This window comes from Hemiscyllium ocellatum, chromosome 14 (assembly GCF_020745735.1).
Source record: "Hemiscyllium ocellatum isolate sHemOce1 chromosome 14, sHemOce1.pat.X.cur, whole genome shotgun sequence".
In the NCBI taxonomy this organism is placed as follows: Eukaryota; Metazoa; Chordata; class Chondrichthyes; order Orectolobiformes; family Hemiscylliidae; genus Hemiscyllium; species Hemiscyllium ocellatum.
Genome location: NC_083414.1, coordinates 9,956,612 through 9,970,341, shown reverse-complemented (window position 1 = coordinate 9,970,341; position 13,730 = coordinate 9,956,612). Strand labels below are relative to the sequence as shown.

The 13,730-nt window shown below is 41.0% G+C and overlaps 1 protein-coding gene across 1 annotated transcript in view; it reads left to right on the top strand.

The window, feature by feature from the left end:
- The window catches only part of p4htmb (prolyl 4-hydroxylase, transmembrane b), a 72,317-nt gene that overhangs the window by 43,891 nt on the left and 14,696 nt on the right, over positions 1-13,730 (top strand). Inside the window, exons 5-6 of the mRNA XM_060835075.1 lie at positions 5,182-5,344; positions 11,718-11,903. Of these exons, the coding sequence (XP_060691058.1) occupies positions 5,182-5,344; positions 11,718-11,903 (349 nt within the window). The remainder of the gene's footprint in view (positions 1-5,181; positions 5,345-11,717; positions 11,904-13,730) is intronic.

Here is a 13,730-nt window from a genome sequence, read left to right as displayed (position 1 = left end):
CAACTTACACTATGGTCTCTGCTTTTCTTAGAACTGAAAAGTAAACTGGAAATCTAAAATCAAAACTGAAGCAGCAGAATTAAAAGTGAAATGTCGGCTGATATTTCAGAAGGGGATGCATAATCAAAGTTGAAGTCAATGAGAAGATTCCTATTCAATGAGAAGAGTCTAAAGTAAGCTGTAGTCAAAATTGGACAATGGAAATGGAAAAGCTAGAGTGTTTAGAGTCATAGAGATGTACAGCATGGAAGGAGACCCTTCGGTCCAACCCGTCCACGCCGACCAGACATCCCAACCCAATCTCGTCCCATCTGCCAGTACCTGGCCCATATCCCTCCAAACCCTTCTATTCATATACACATCCAAATGCCTCTTAAATGTCACAATTGTACCAGCCTCTGCCACATCCCCTGGCAGCACATTCCATACACATGCCACCCTCTGTGTGAAAAAGTTGCCCCTTAGGTCTCTTTTATATCTTTCCCCTCTCACTCTAAACCTATGCCCTCTAGTTCTGGACTCCCCGACCCAAGGGAAAAGACTTTTCCTATTTATCCTATCCATGCCCTTCATAATTTTGTAAACCTCTGTAAGGTCACCCCTCAGCCCCCGACCCTCCAGGGAAAAAAGCCCCAGCCTGTTCAGCCTCTCCCTGTAGCTCAGATTCTCCAATCCTGACAACATCCTTGTAAATATTTTCTGAACCCTTTCAAGTTTCACAACATCTTTCCGATAAGGAGACCAGAATTGCACGCAATATTCTAATAGTGGCCTAACCAATGTCCTGTACAGCCGCAACATGACCTCCCAACTCCTGTACTCAATACTCTGACCAATAAAGGAAAGCATACCAAACGCCTTCTTCACTATCCATCTACCTGCAATTCCACTTTCAAGGAGCTATGAACCTGCACTCCAAGGTGTCTTTGTTCAGCAATACTCCCTAGGACCTTACCATTAATTGTATAAGTCCCGCTAAGATTTGCTTTCCCAAAATGCAGCACCTCGCATTTATCTGAATTAAACTCCATCTGCCACTTCTCAGCTCATTGGCCCATCTGGTCCAGATCCTGTTGTAATCTGAGGTAGCCCTCTTTTCCACCACACCTGCAATTTTGGTGTCAGCTGCAAACTTAATAACTGTACCTCTTATGCTCGCATCCAAATCATTTATATAAATGACAAAAAGTAGAGGGCCCAGCACCGTTTTTTGTGGCACTCCACTGATCACAGACCTCCAGTCTGAAAAGCAACCCTCCACCATCACCCTCTGTCTTCTACCTTTGAGCCAATTCTGCATCCAAATGGCTAGTTCTCCCTGTATTTCATGAGACCTAACCTTGCTAATCAGTCTCCCATGGAGAACCTTGTTGAATGCCTTACTGAAGTCTATATAGATCACATCTCTGAGAATATCCTTTGAAAAGAGAATGCATGATTGATTTATTATCACATATATCTAGAAAGGTACAATGAAAAGTGTTCCATCACCACAATCTGGTGCCATTTTGAGTTAGAAAAGAATAAAAAGAAAGCACTTAAATAGAGTTCACTTTTATCAGCCAGTGTTCCAAACACAGTTCCAGGATTTAGAGAAGACCTCTGCAAGATTCCCGCTCCTTTCCAGCATCTACTTACATACACCTTCCTGATTCTAATCCTTGCTGGGAATGCAGAGGTGAGGGTATTTATATTGGTGCTTTGTTTTAAAATTGGAAACTTGGCATTTGCTGGGATTACTCAAAGGATCATTGTCTGCTGTTCAAAAGTCAAATTATCCATAATATCAGAAGTACAGGCACAGAAGTACTGTGTATATGTCAACATCATTACATATCTTAACTCCTCCATAAGCATGGGGTCTCATCCAATCTTTTGATAGCTGATTTTTGTATGATTTTATTTGGAAAATATTGACTGGCAGCTCATGAAATCGTTCATGGCGTGGAACAAAACAATGGAATAAATACTTCAGTACCTTACGACACAATACCCACACTCTGAAGAGGTCTGTAAGAGGAGTCTGTTATTTAGTTGAATCTCCCAAAATCATTTGATTTGACTTCACTTGTTATTAGACTTTATATTTCTTCATGGAATTGTTGACGTTTTTTCTGTCAACGTAGTAATAAAAGTAGTTTCAGCTTTGTTTCTTTTCCTTTGGATAGCCTTTTTCAAAGTTAGGACGGGTTCTCAATAATGCCAACATTTGCGGGGGTTTGTCAAACGAGAGTCTGAAAACTAGAGATTCTATTCAGTGTTAATCATCCTCACCTCAGCTGAATAGTCATGAGAGTAGATAATGTAAAGAAGGTATTAGGTGGAATTGACGGTGTACATTAAGCTTTAAGCCCCCATAATGAGTTACAGCCACAGGGGGTAATACATCCATTATGGCTTTTTGCACTTCCACTTTTCTTTTCTCTGAGGGAGGGCGTACTTCCTACTGCTAGCTTGCCTTAATCCCTGCTATGACTTCTTGCCTGCTGGGTTTCAGACAATTAGCTTCTGATTACCTTTTTTAAACGTGTTACAATTTACAGGAAAGATATTTCTAATCTTTCTCTATTTTTGACATGTATCTTCCTTTCCTTCTTCACTACAACACAATTTTTCTTTTTGCTTAAAGAACACTTATACTGAGATGCAGTTCTGCAAGTACCTTTATTTTACCCTGTGCTCAGAAGGGATGAGTACTATCGAACCATTTAACTGGGGCATGGCCAGCCCAAGCTGGTATAGTGTGGCTCAGGACAGAATGGGACAGTATTCCCTGAGTTATGATAGAAAAATAGCCATTGATTTTGAGCAGCAAGCCATTGTCAGAATACATGTTGGTATGACCAGGATTGATGTGATGTTTAGGCACGGTAGCACAGTGGTTAGCACTGCTGCCTCACAGCGCCAGGGACCCGGGTTCAATTCCCGCCTCAGGTGACTGACTGTGTGGAGTTTGCACGTTCTCCCCGTGTTTGCGTGGGTTTACTCCGGGTGCTCTGGTTTCCTCCCACAGTCCAAAGATGTGCGGGTCAGGTGAATTGGCCATGCTAAATTGCCCGTAGTGTTAGGTAAGGGGTATATGTAGGAGTATGGGTGGGTTGCGCTTCAGCGGGTCGGTATGGACTTGTTGGGCCGAAGGGCCTGTTTCCACACTGTAAGTAATCTAATCTAATCTAGTGTCTCTTTCTGTAATATAGTCTTCTGACACTTGCTCTCTAGCCTTTTATCAGAAGAATGGACATATCAACCTGCTTGATTGGCATCACATCCACAAGTGTGCACTCTCGCCACTACTGGCGCTCAGTAGCAGCAGTGTGTAAGAAATACATTGTAGAAATTCACCAAAAACCCTTAACCAGCACCTTCGAAACCCATGCCCTTCCATCTAGAAGGGCAAGGGCAGCAGATACATGGGAACACCATCCTCTGCAAGATCCCCTCAAAGCCACTCACCATCTTGACTTGGGTTAACCTACAGCAAATGCTCTGCAGTAGTTAAAGAAGGCAGCTCACCACCACCTCCTCAACTAGGGATGAGCAATAAATGCTGGCCAGCTATTAAACATTGCAACCTTTAAGACTTCAAGGCTCTAGAGATTTGAGCACGTGAACTTCTAAAAAAAAATGTTGAAGTATCATCTTTCAATTGAGATGTTAAACCAAATGTCTTGGATTGTGTAGAGGATTCCATGGAACTATTTGTGGAAGAGCTGTTAACTTTCTTCTAGTATCCTGATTAATATTGATCCCTAACAATTTTATCACTGAAACAACTTGATGTTTTCATTGATCTCATTGCTGTTTGTAGGGTGTTGATGCCAACAACTTGGTTGCTATGTTTTCCACATTACAACAATGACTATATTGCAATATTATGTAATTGACTGTAAAGTACTTTGGATTGTCTGCAGATTGTGAAATGCACCATTTCAATGGAAATACATCATTTACAGACTTTTCTTCCATAGCGCAGGGCATTGCAAGGATATGATGCATTGGCAGGTTTATAAAAAAAATTATCTCAGGATGCAAGGCCCGTATTTATTGTCCATTGCTCATTGGCCTTAAGCAGGTGGTGATGAGGCCCCTTCTTGAAGCAGCACAGTCCATGTGGTGTTGATAGACTTAAAATGCTGTTGGGTAATAATTTGAGGAATTTGACTGTGTGACAGTGAAGGGAAAAGCAATATTGTTCCAAGTGCAGATTTTCCTGTTAAAGTAGCATTGACAAGCTGCTATAATGCACATTGAAGATGGTACCCACTGCTTCCACTGTGCACAGGAGGTGGAAGGAATGAACATCTGATCAAACAGGCCAGAGCTTGCTTTGATCTGATTCTTTGGATTGTTGGAGCCTTCTCCAGGCAAGTAAAGAATATTTCATCACGGTTCTGATTTCCGCCTTCTAGATATTGGACTCTCCCTGGTATCCAGAGGATCAGTTATTCATTGCAGAATTCCCAGTCTCTGATCTGCTCTTGAGCCATAGTGTTTATGTGGTTGGTCCAGTTAAGTTTCATGTCAGAAATAATTCCCAGATTGTTGATGTTGTGGAAATTCATCAGTGGAAATGACTTGAATGTCAGGGAGAGATGGTTGGATTCTGTACTGAAAACAGCAAATATTAGAGGTCACAGTGGGTCAGACAGCATCTGTGGAGAGAGAGCAAGCCAACGTTTCAAGTCTAGATGTCTCGTCATCAGAGCTGATTCTGTACTGTTGGTAAGGGCCATCACTTGGCCATTGGGTCATGTAAATGTTACTTGACGCATTATTAACCCAAGAGTGAATGTTATTCAGGTCTTGCTGCATGCTGGTACAGCCATACTTCAGTAGCTGAGGAGTTGGAAATAATGCTGGTCGCAATGGAGTCATCAGTGAACACCCAACTTATGACATGTTCAAGTGAAAGTCTTTGAAGCAGTTGGGGGCTTAAATAGCTAGCCTTGAACAACTTCAACTATTTCCTTTATGCTAGGTATGACATCAACTAGTGGTGCATTTTCACTTGATTACCATTAACCTCTGATCCATATTTATCATGATTTGGATAATGATTCAGGCTTAAGGGCTGAATGCTTCTATTTAACTGTACTTTATCAAGGGTTCCTGCCTCAGAGAGAGAAGAGGAAGAAATTGAGGTTAGAGAATGGGAAGAAATAAAAATGATTTTCTTTTCAGGTTTGCTAAGCCTGGAGGAATTTAAACAACTTAATACAAATGCTTTCCAAACATACCTGCGACAACGCGGGGTGCAGAAGACCGAACTGGTTCGCAACAGCAAACATACGTGGCTGTATCAGGGTGAAGGAGCACATCAGATCTTAAGAGCTATTCGACGTAGGTGAGCTTTCAAATGAAACAAAGAAAGATGTATTGAAGTTCTGTCTTTGCCAGGGTTTCTATTGAAACAGGGGTGATAAGCAAACCAGTAATTTAATTACAGTAGATTTTTATTAAAGAATGTATTTACTTTGGTTGTCATTAACAAATTCCAGATCGTGCAACCTTAAAGTTATTTGATTACTTATCGCGATGTTTGTGACTCCAAAGTTTAACTCACTGAAATCTTTTTCAGTAGTCTGCTGTTAGTGCTATGTTGTGGCATTATTGCTAGAGTAATTATAAATGTGGTAGCACTCATACCTTCAGCACCAGTTACCAAGCTAATATGAATGTAAGCAAGTGCCACCTACTTATGACTAGAATAGTGTGACTTTTCCTTTTGTTGATTTGTATTTGCCTTCTCCCATACTGGTAGGTTCAACACCAGGAACTTATCACACAATAATTGGGAAGCAACTGTAGAACTGCAGGTTAGCACCTCAGCGTTTCTGCTTGTCTGTGCTGCACAGGATAGATGTAAGCAGCTCTGATATATTACGCAAGTTCCAACAATGAAAACCATCCAGTAATGAGCAAGAACTATTAGGCTCCCAATTCAGAACTTGGCAAGTGCAACCATGTTGCCCCAGCACAGTTCCATTAATAATGAAATGTGAATTTAAAAGTTACATACATAGCATTAAGACCTGAGTAAACGTGAATGCGATTGGAAGGGAGCCTGTGGTTATGCAAAGTAATTATCCAATTGTTTGCTTACACTATGGCACATTGTGGTTATAGGTAATTGCTTTGACATGCAAGTAGAATTGGGTTACTTTCCCTGAATAAAATGTTCAATTAGTTAAATGTAGTATGGAAAGTAACTGTTTCAAGGTGTTATTGTTGAGTACCGTCAGAGGTAGTTGTGCAGTCTTCTCACAGTAGCTGATAAAATAATAAACTGTGTAGATCTGACAGCATTCTAAGCTTCTCTATGTTCTCTCCACCATCTTCACCACTGTTTGGGCTGCAGGTCTCTTGGAGTTAGTTCTGGTGTTTATATGCTTTTTATTGCCATTTTATGCCATAATGATACAGGTGCATAGAACTGGCTTAGCATTAATTCCGTGCATGTATCATGGCAATCCACGTTCAACAGGTTACAGTATATCACATTAATGGTAGGCTTTATACCCTCCAACTGGAGGACCATGATTGATTTTGAACTCACAGGCTCAAAGAGGCAATCTTGTTGCAACTTTCCTACCTTGCTTTCAGCTCATTGTTTGGTAATATGGAACTTGAATTTTGCTGAAAAGAGAGCCCATTAGAACAAACATAAGAATGCTGAACTTCCATTGATTAAAACCATTGCTGGAGAAAAGGCTACTGAATCATTCACAAGTCAGTTCTGGCTGAAAAATTGCCAGTGCAGCCTAGTTAACTTGGTTGTGAATGTATCTATTAACATACTCAGGAGCGTTCAACAAGTGCTGCCCGATTGCAGAATCATATCTAACATATTTTGTTTTGGGTTTTGCAAGCATGATTGAGTATAATCCAAACTCTGCTTATTAGCAACAACTGAAGGAATGTGTTCTTTATTTCAATCACCCTGCTGCTTTGGCATATAGCGTGTGTACCTGGCATTATACCAGCACTTCATGCATTTTAAATGCAATTGTAAATTCATACATTTTATATAATTATGTATTAGCAGTATGTCTTTGTAGACTGATGTTAGTGGAATATCCTATTCACATAGAGATGTACAGTATGGAAACAGATCCTTCGGTCCAACCCGTCCATGCCAGCTACAGAGTGGTAGCTTGAAATGTATTGCTTAACCTGTCATTCATATTTTTGAGATATTTTGCATTTCCAGAATAATTTGAAGTAAAAATCAGCCTGGCTAGTAACTTGGCTCATTTACACCTGTTAGAAGTAATAAACATCATTACACAGTGTCCCATTGTCTACAAACAGAAATGTGACCATGCCTTGAATCTTTTTGACAATAGACAATAGGTGCAGGAGTAGGCCATTTTGCCCTTCGAGCCAGCACCTCCATTCATTATGATCATGGCTGATCATCCTCAATCAGTATCCTGTTCCTGCCTTATCCCCATAACCCTTGATTCCTCTATCCTTAAGAGCCCTATCCACTCTTTCTTGAAAGTATCCAGAGACTTGGCCTCCACAGCCTTCTTGGGCAAAGCATTCCACATACTCACCACTCTCTGGTGAAGAAGTTTCTCCTCAACTCTGTTCTAAATGGCCTACCCCTTATTTTTAAACTGTGCCCTCTGGTTCAGGACTCACCCATCAACGGAAACGTGCTTCCTGCCTCCAGAGTGTCCAATCCTTTAATAATCTTCTACATCTCAATCAGATCCCCTCTCAGCCTTCTAAACTCAAGGGTATTCAAGCCCAGTTGCTCCAATCTTTCAACGTAAGATAGTCCCACCATTCCGGGAATTGACCTCGTGAACCTACCTCAATAGCCATATGTCTTTCCTCAAATTTGGAGACCAAAACTGCACACAATATTCCACGTGCGGTCTCACCAGGGCCCTGTATAGCTACAGACCTTTTTGCTTCTATAGTCAGTTCCTCTTGTTATGAAGGCCAGCATGCTATTAGCTTTCTTCACTACCTGCTGTACCTGCATACTTGCTTTCATTGACTGATGTACAAGAACACCTTGGTCTCGTTGTATTGCCCCTTTACCTAACTTGACTCCATTTAGGTAATAATCTGCCTTCCTGTTCTTGCCACCATTAAACTGCATCTGCCATGCATCTGTCCACTCACCTAGCCTGTCCAGGTCACCCTGTAATCTCATAACATCCTCCTCGCATTTCACCCTGCCACCCAACTTTGTATCATCAGCAAATTTGCTAATATTACTTTTAATACCATCATCTATATCATTAATGTATATTGTAAAAAGCTGCGATCCCAGCACTGATCCCTGCGGTACCCCACTGGTCACTGCCTGCCATTCCGAAAGGGAGCCATTTATCACTACTCTTTGTTTCCTGTCAGCCAACCAATTTTCAATCCAAGTCAGTATTTGCCCCCAATACCATGCGCCCTAATTTTTGCTCACTAACCTCCTATGTGGGACTTAATCAAAGGCTTTCTGAAAGTCCAGGTACATTACATCCACTGGATCTCCTTTGTCCATCTTCAGAGTTTCATCCTCAAACAATTCCAGAAGATTAGTCAAGTATGATTTCCCATTCATAAATCCATGCTGACTCTAACCTATCCTGTTGCTGCTATTCAGATGCGTCGTAATTTCATCCTTTATAATTGACTCCAGCATCTTTCCCACCACTGAGGTCAGAATAACTGGTCTATAATTCCCTGCTTTCTCTCTCCTACCTTTCTTAAAAAGTGGGACAACATTAGCCACCCTCCAACCTGCAGGAACTGATCCTGAATCTATAGAACATTGGAAAATGATCATCAATGCATCCACGATTTCTAGAGCCACCTCCTTCAGTACCCTGGGATGTAGACCATCAGGTCCCGGGGATTTATCAGCCTTCAGACCTAACAGTCTCTCCAACACCATTTCCTGGCAAATATAAATTCCCATCAGTTCAAATCCTTCAGCCACTATTACCTCTGGGAGATTGCTTGTGTCTTCCCCAGTGAACACAGATCTGAAGTACCAATTCAACTCTTCTGCCATTTCTTTGTTCCCCGTAATATATTAACCCATTTCTGTCTTCAAGGGCCCAATTTTAGTCTTAACCATTGTTTTGTCTTTCACATATTAAGGTGCAACCTGTCCCTCTTGTATAATTCATCCTTATCACAAAACATACTCCAGTGATCCAAGAACTTAAGTCCTTGCTTCCTGCACCAGTTTTCCAGCCACACATTCAAGTCTATTATCTCCCTGTTCCTGGCCTCTCCAGCCTGAGGAACTGGAAGCAAACCGCAGATAACCACCCTGGACGTCCTGCTTTTCAGCTTTCTTCCGAGTTCTCCAAAGTCCAGCTGTAGAATGTCCCTCCTCTTCTTCCCGACATCATTTGCGTCGACATGTACCACCACCTCTGACTCTTCACCTTCGCCCTTGAGGGTTTACTGCACTCTGTCTGCAATGTCCTTAATCCTGGCACCAGGAAGGCAACACACCATCCCTGCATGTTGCCACAGAAACCCCGTTCAGTTCCTCTCACTATGGAGTCCCCTATTACCACAGCTCTGTGCGATGTCTGACTCCTCAGCTCTGCCTCCACGCCAACGTTTAATTGGCAGACCTGACCACCTCGCGGGCTGGCAGTTTCGTCTGTCTCTACTGTTTCCAAAAGATTCAACCTGTTCCTGACAGATACTTCCACTGGGGTCTCTTGCACTTGTCTCCTCTCTGCCTTCCTCACCGTCTTCTCCCTTCTACTCTCTTCTGGTATGGTCGGTGTAATAACCTCGCTGAAGGTCCTGTCCAGAAAGATCCCGTTCTCTCGGATGAGCCTGAGGTCATTGAGTTCTTTCATCAGTGCTGCAATATGCTCTGTCAGAAGCTGTGGGAGCTTGCATTTTCCATGATACCATCTTGACCGGTCAGAGTTGATTCACCAGTCTGTCAGCATCCTGTTCTCCTGGAGAATAAATAACTGTGATAGGTTGAGATGAGACATTCTTTCATTTGTCGAGATGAGTGAAAGATTAAATATTTCAGCAACATAAGCTCTTCAGCAATTTTCTGACCTTTTCATTTAATTTTGCAGGCATCAGACATTTGCTGTTCATTTCAGTTGACCCCAAACACCTGGTACTACATAATATCTGGAATTCAATCTGAAAGATTTGCTTAACACCTAACCCCCCACCAAATGGAATGTCCCTCCAAGCCGAGGTGCTAACGCTAGTTGTAGTGCTTTAAGTCCTTTGACTTAATCCAGCTTCATCAACTGGCTGATCAAAATGTCCTACCAGTATAGTGGTTGACTACTGTGGATTTAGTGCACATCTGGTGTGATGCAGATCTGTGCATATCATAGAGTTCGAGCTTAAATTCTGCCATTTGCTGTAATTGTATTTGATTAACCGTATCTTGCAACCATCTTAACAACATCTCAACCAGATCAGCACTGAAATTCGTTTGCAAATCTCTGGGCAAAATCAGTTGAGGTCTCCAGTCACGATCGCTAACCTGTCCTCCAGAAAGTACACTTTGCATATAGAGAGTTCTATGTTTGACTGAGGTGGATTGCTGGTACCCTGCCCAAATGCTCTCATTAAGAATGATTGCTTTGGCTGTGGATTGATAATCACCATTTGCATTCCATTTTTTAGAAAAGAATGCATAAACATGAATAAAATTATGATTGATAACTTCCCAAATGATAAATTAAAATAGCTAAAAAGCAAGATTTTGATGTTTTAAAACTATAAACAAGTTAAAATCCACTAATGGGGTGGCACGGTGGCACAGTGGTTAGCACTGCTGCCTCACAGCGCTAGAGACCCGGGTTCAATTCCCGCCTTGGGCAACTGTCTGTGTGGAGTTTGTACATTCTTTCCCCGTATCTGCATGGGTTTCCTCCGGGTGCTCCGGTTTCCTCCCACAGTCCAAAGATTTGCAGGTTATGTGAATTGGCCATGCTAAATTGCCCGTAGTGTTAGGTGAAGGGGTAAATGTAGGAAAATGGGTCTGGGTGGGCTACTCTTCGGCGGGTCAGTGTGGACTTGTTGGGCTGAAAGGCATGTTTCCATGCTGTAAGTAATCAAATCTAATAGATCAAACATAAATTAATAGGGAAGAAACATATCAAACTAAAGAAAAGATACATGAATTAACTAATACAATCAAGAAGCATCTTAAAACCACTTGCGATACATACAGTTCTGAAGGATGTGTAACTTTGCAGGAACAAATCCAAAGTTATTTTTGGCTCTCCTCCAGTCTTAGTTCTTCCTGTCAACCAAACCTGAAATCACCAGTGTCCTTTGAGATTCATTCCACTCAACCTGAGACTTCTAGATTTAACTTCTACTGCATGGCAATTCCGAGTTCCCCATATCTTCAAATATTCTGGCTGTTTTGTCGCCATCCTTTTGAACATAAAACCAACTCCCACTGTATTTCTGTCTGTTAACTCTGTCCTTCTCTACTCCTTCTGGATGTCAAGGGATCTTATACCGGTTTTCTGAGAATTCCTGTAGAAAGATATAAAAACTTGTCACTTGATTTTAATAAGCTTTTGTTTGAGCTTCTTCCCCATGGCCACCAGACCACATGGACATAATTTTGAGCTGTGGTGCTTCAAGAATTCTCAAGTTTCCCTTAAGTTAAAGAATGCATTTTAGAAAATAACGTTTTGTAAAGCCCAGTATAACTGTATAATTTTTAAATATTTTTCTCTTGTCAGGGTGATCAGATTGACACAATTACCTCCTGAGATAGTAGAGCATAGTGAGCCATTGCAGGTGGTGAAGTATGATCAAGGAGGGCATTATCATGCTCACCATGACAGTGGACCAATCTACGCAGAGACCAGCTGCTTCCATACAAAGCTAGTAGCAAATGGATCCACTCCATTAGAAACTTCCTGCCGGTTGGTAACAAATTCAAACAATTAAGTGTTTTATTCTATTTTTTTAGAGGTTTAGACCATTTAGATTTATGATAATGTGGGTAGCTGTAGGAAATTATTGTTTCCCAAAATGAGATGGGAGATTGTAACCAGACAAATAAAAATAATGATGTACTCAGGGAGTACAAAATCAAGAATAAATGCTTGGCCAACAGCTCCCTTTAGAACAAATGATATTGTTGTGCAAAACACAAAGAAATGCAGATGCTGGAAATCTAAACAAAAACAGAAATTGCTGGAGAAACTCAGCATGTCTGGCAACATCTGTGCAGGGAACGCAGAGTTTTTGAGTCTAGTGACCTTTCTACAAAAATATTAGTATTGTTATATGATTGACAGTGCTTACAATCAATCCTAGATGAGGTACCCCTGATGGAATTTCCCAAATCCTCAAGCTCGACTGAGGGAGGAATGCACTGGCTCCCTTCCTTTATTCATCTGCCCCTTTAATTGACTGTAACAAGTTCCACTTTAAAAGGATCCCTTCGCTTATGGATGTCTTTGTTCAAGCCCAGATTTATTTGTTTTAAATGGAGCCAATTAAACCTTGCATTTTTGAGTCGACAAAAAAGTGTTTATTAGTTAAAAGTGAGTTTATTCAAAAGTTGCTAAATACAAATAGAAATAAAAGTTCATCACATAGATTAAAAATAGTTGGTGAGTTCAAAGCAAAGATAAAAGTTTTAAACAAGTTATAGTTCAGTCTCTGAGATCTGTAGGGTAGATGATAGGATGTTGAGGTCATCATGTTGATGATAACTGAATTGAATGTATTTTCACGTGTACCGAGGCACAATGAAAAGCTTTGTCTTGCAGGCAATACAGACACATCTCAGAGTTAAATAGCATAGATAAGTAAATAATAGGTAAATGATGGCTAAAACCAAAACACAGGTCCAGGCGAATGCTAAGAGTTTGTGAGTCTATTCAGTATTCTAACAACAGTAAGGTGGAAACCAGAACTGTAACTCAGATAATCATGAATGAGGAATTGATTTGGAGATTTATGACTTTGCAGGATAGCTGAAAGACTTTTGTCCTGTTTTCTTTCCACTGTAATTTCACATTTTTTTCTGGATTCAAATGGGGAGAGAGACATCCTTTCTCTACCTGCATGGCAGGAGTAACTAGGTTTTCTCAGCTGTGTACCTTACAGCATATACCTTTACCCATTAGTGCACACAACAGAGTTGAAATTGATTTTTAACCCTTACTCTTCTGTATTCTTGAAATAGGAAAACACAAATACTTCTATTATTTGGGACATAGTCTTCAGGAGGTACATTTTGCTGCTCTGGTGGGGTTGGGTGACTGGAGAGTAGTCACTGAAGTCATAGCAGATCATAGTCCAGTTTGTTTTGATGTGTCTGCCCCAGTTTTGAAGGATTGTTGTTTGAGGCTTCCTTGGTATTCTCAGGTGTGACATTCAGGTCTTGTCTTCAAACAGCCATTGAATTTACATCAGCAGTAATCTTTTGACTCTATGTAGTCTTTTAAAAACAACAATTTGTAATTAAAGTTTCGGATGTCCATAAGTACTTCTGAGTTCTGAACAGCAGTCATGACAGCAGCAAGGATAATCATTTACAGAGCATACAAAGATTTGCTGTTTATTAAGAATACCATAGTCCCTTTGTTCAAACACAGTTGAAGTCTGACAGCATTAAAGCTAGTTGGAGGGAAAGTGCCTCAGAACTGTTAACTTTGGCACCATACTATGATGGAAATCAAATTAGCCGCTCTGCATACACTATGTTCTGGCAGACTGTCTTGATCAGCATTTGATCC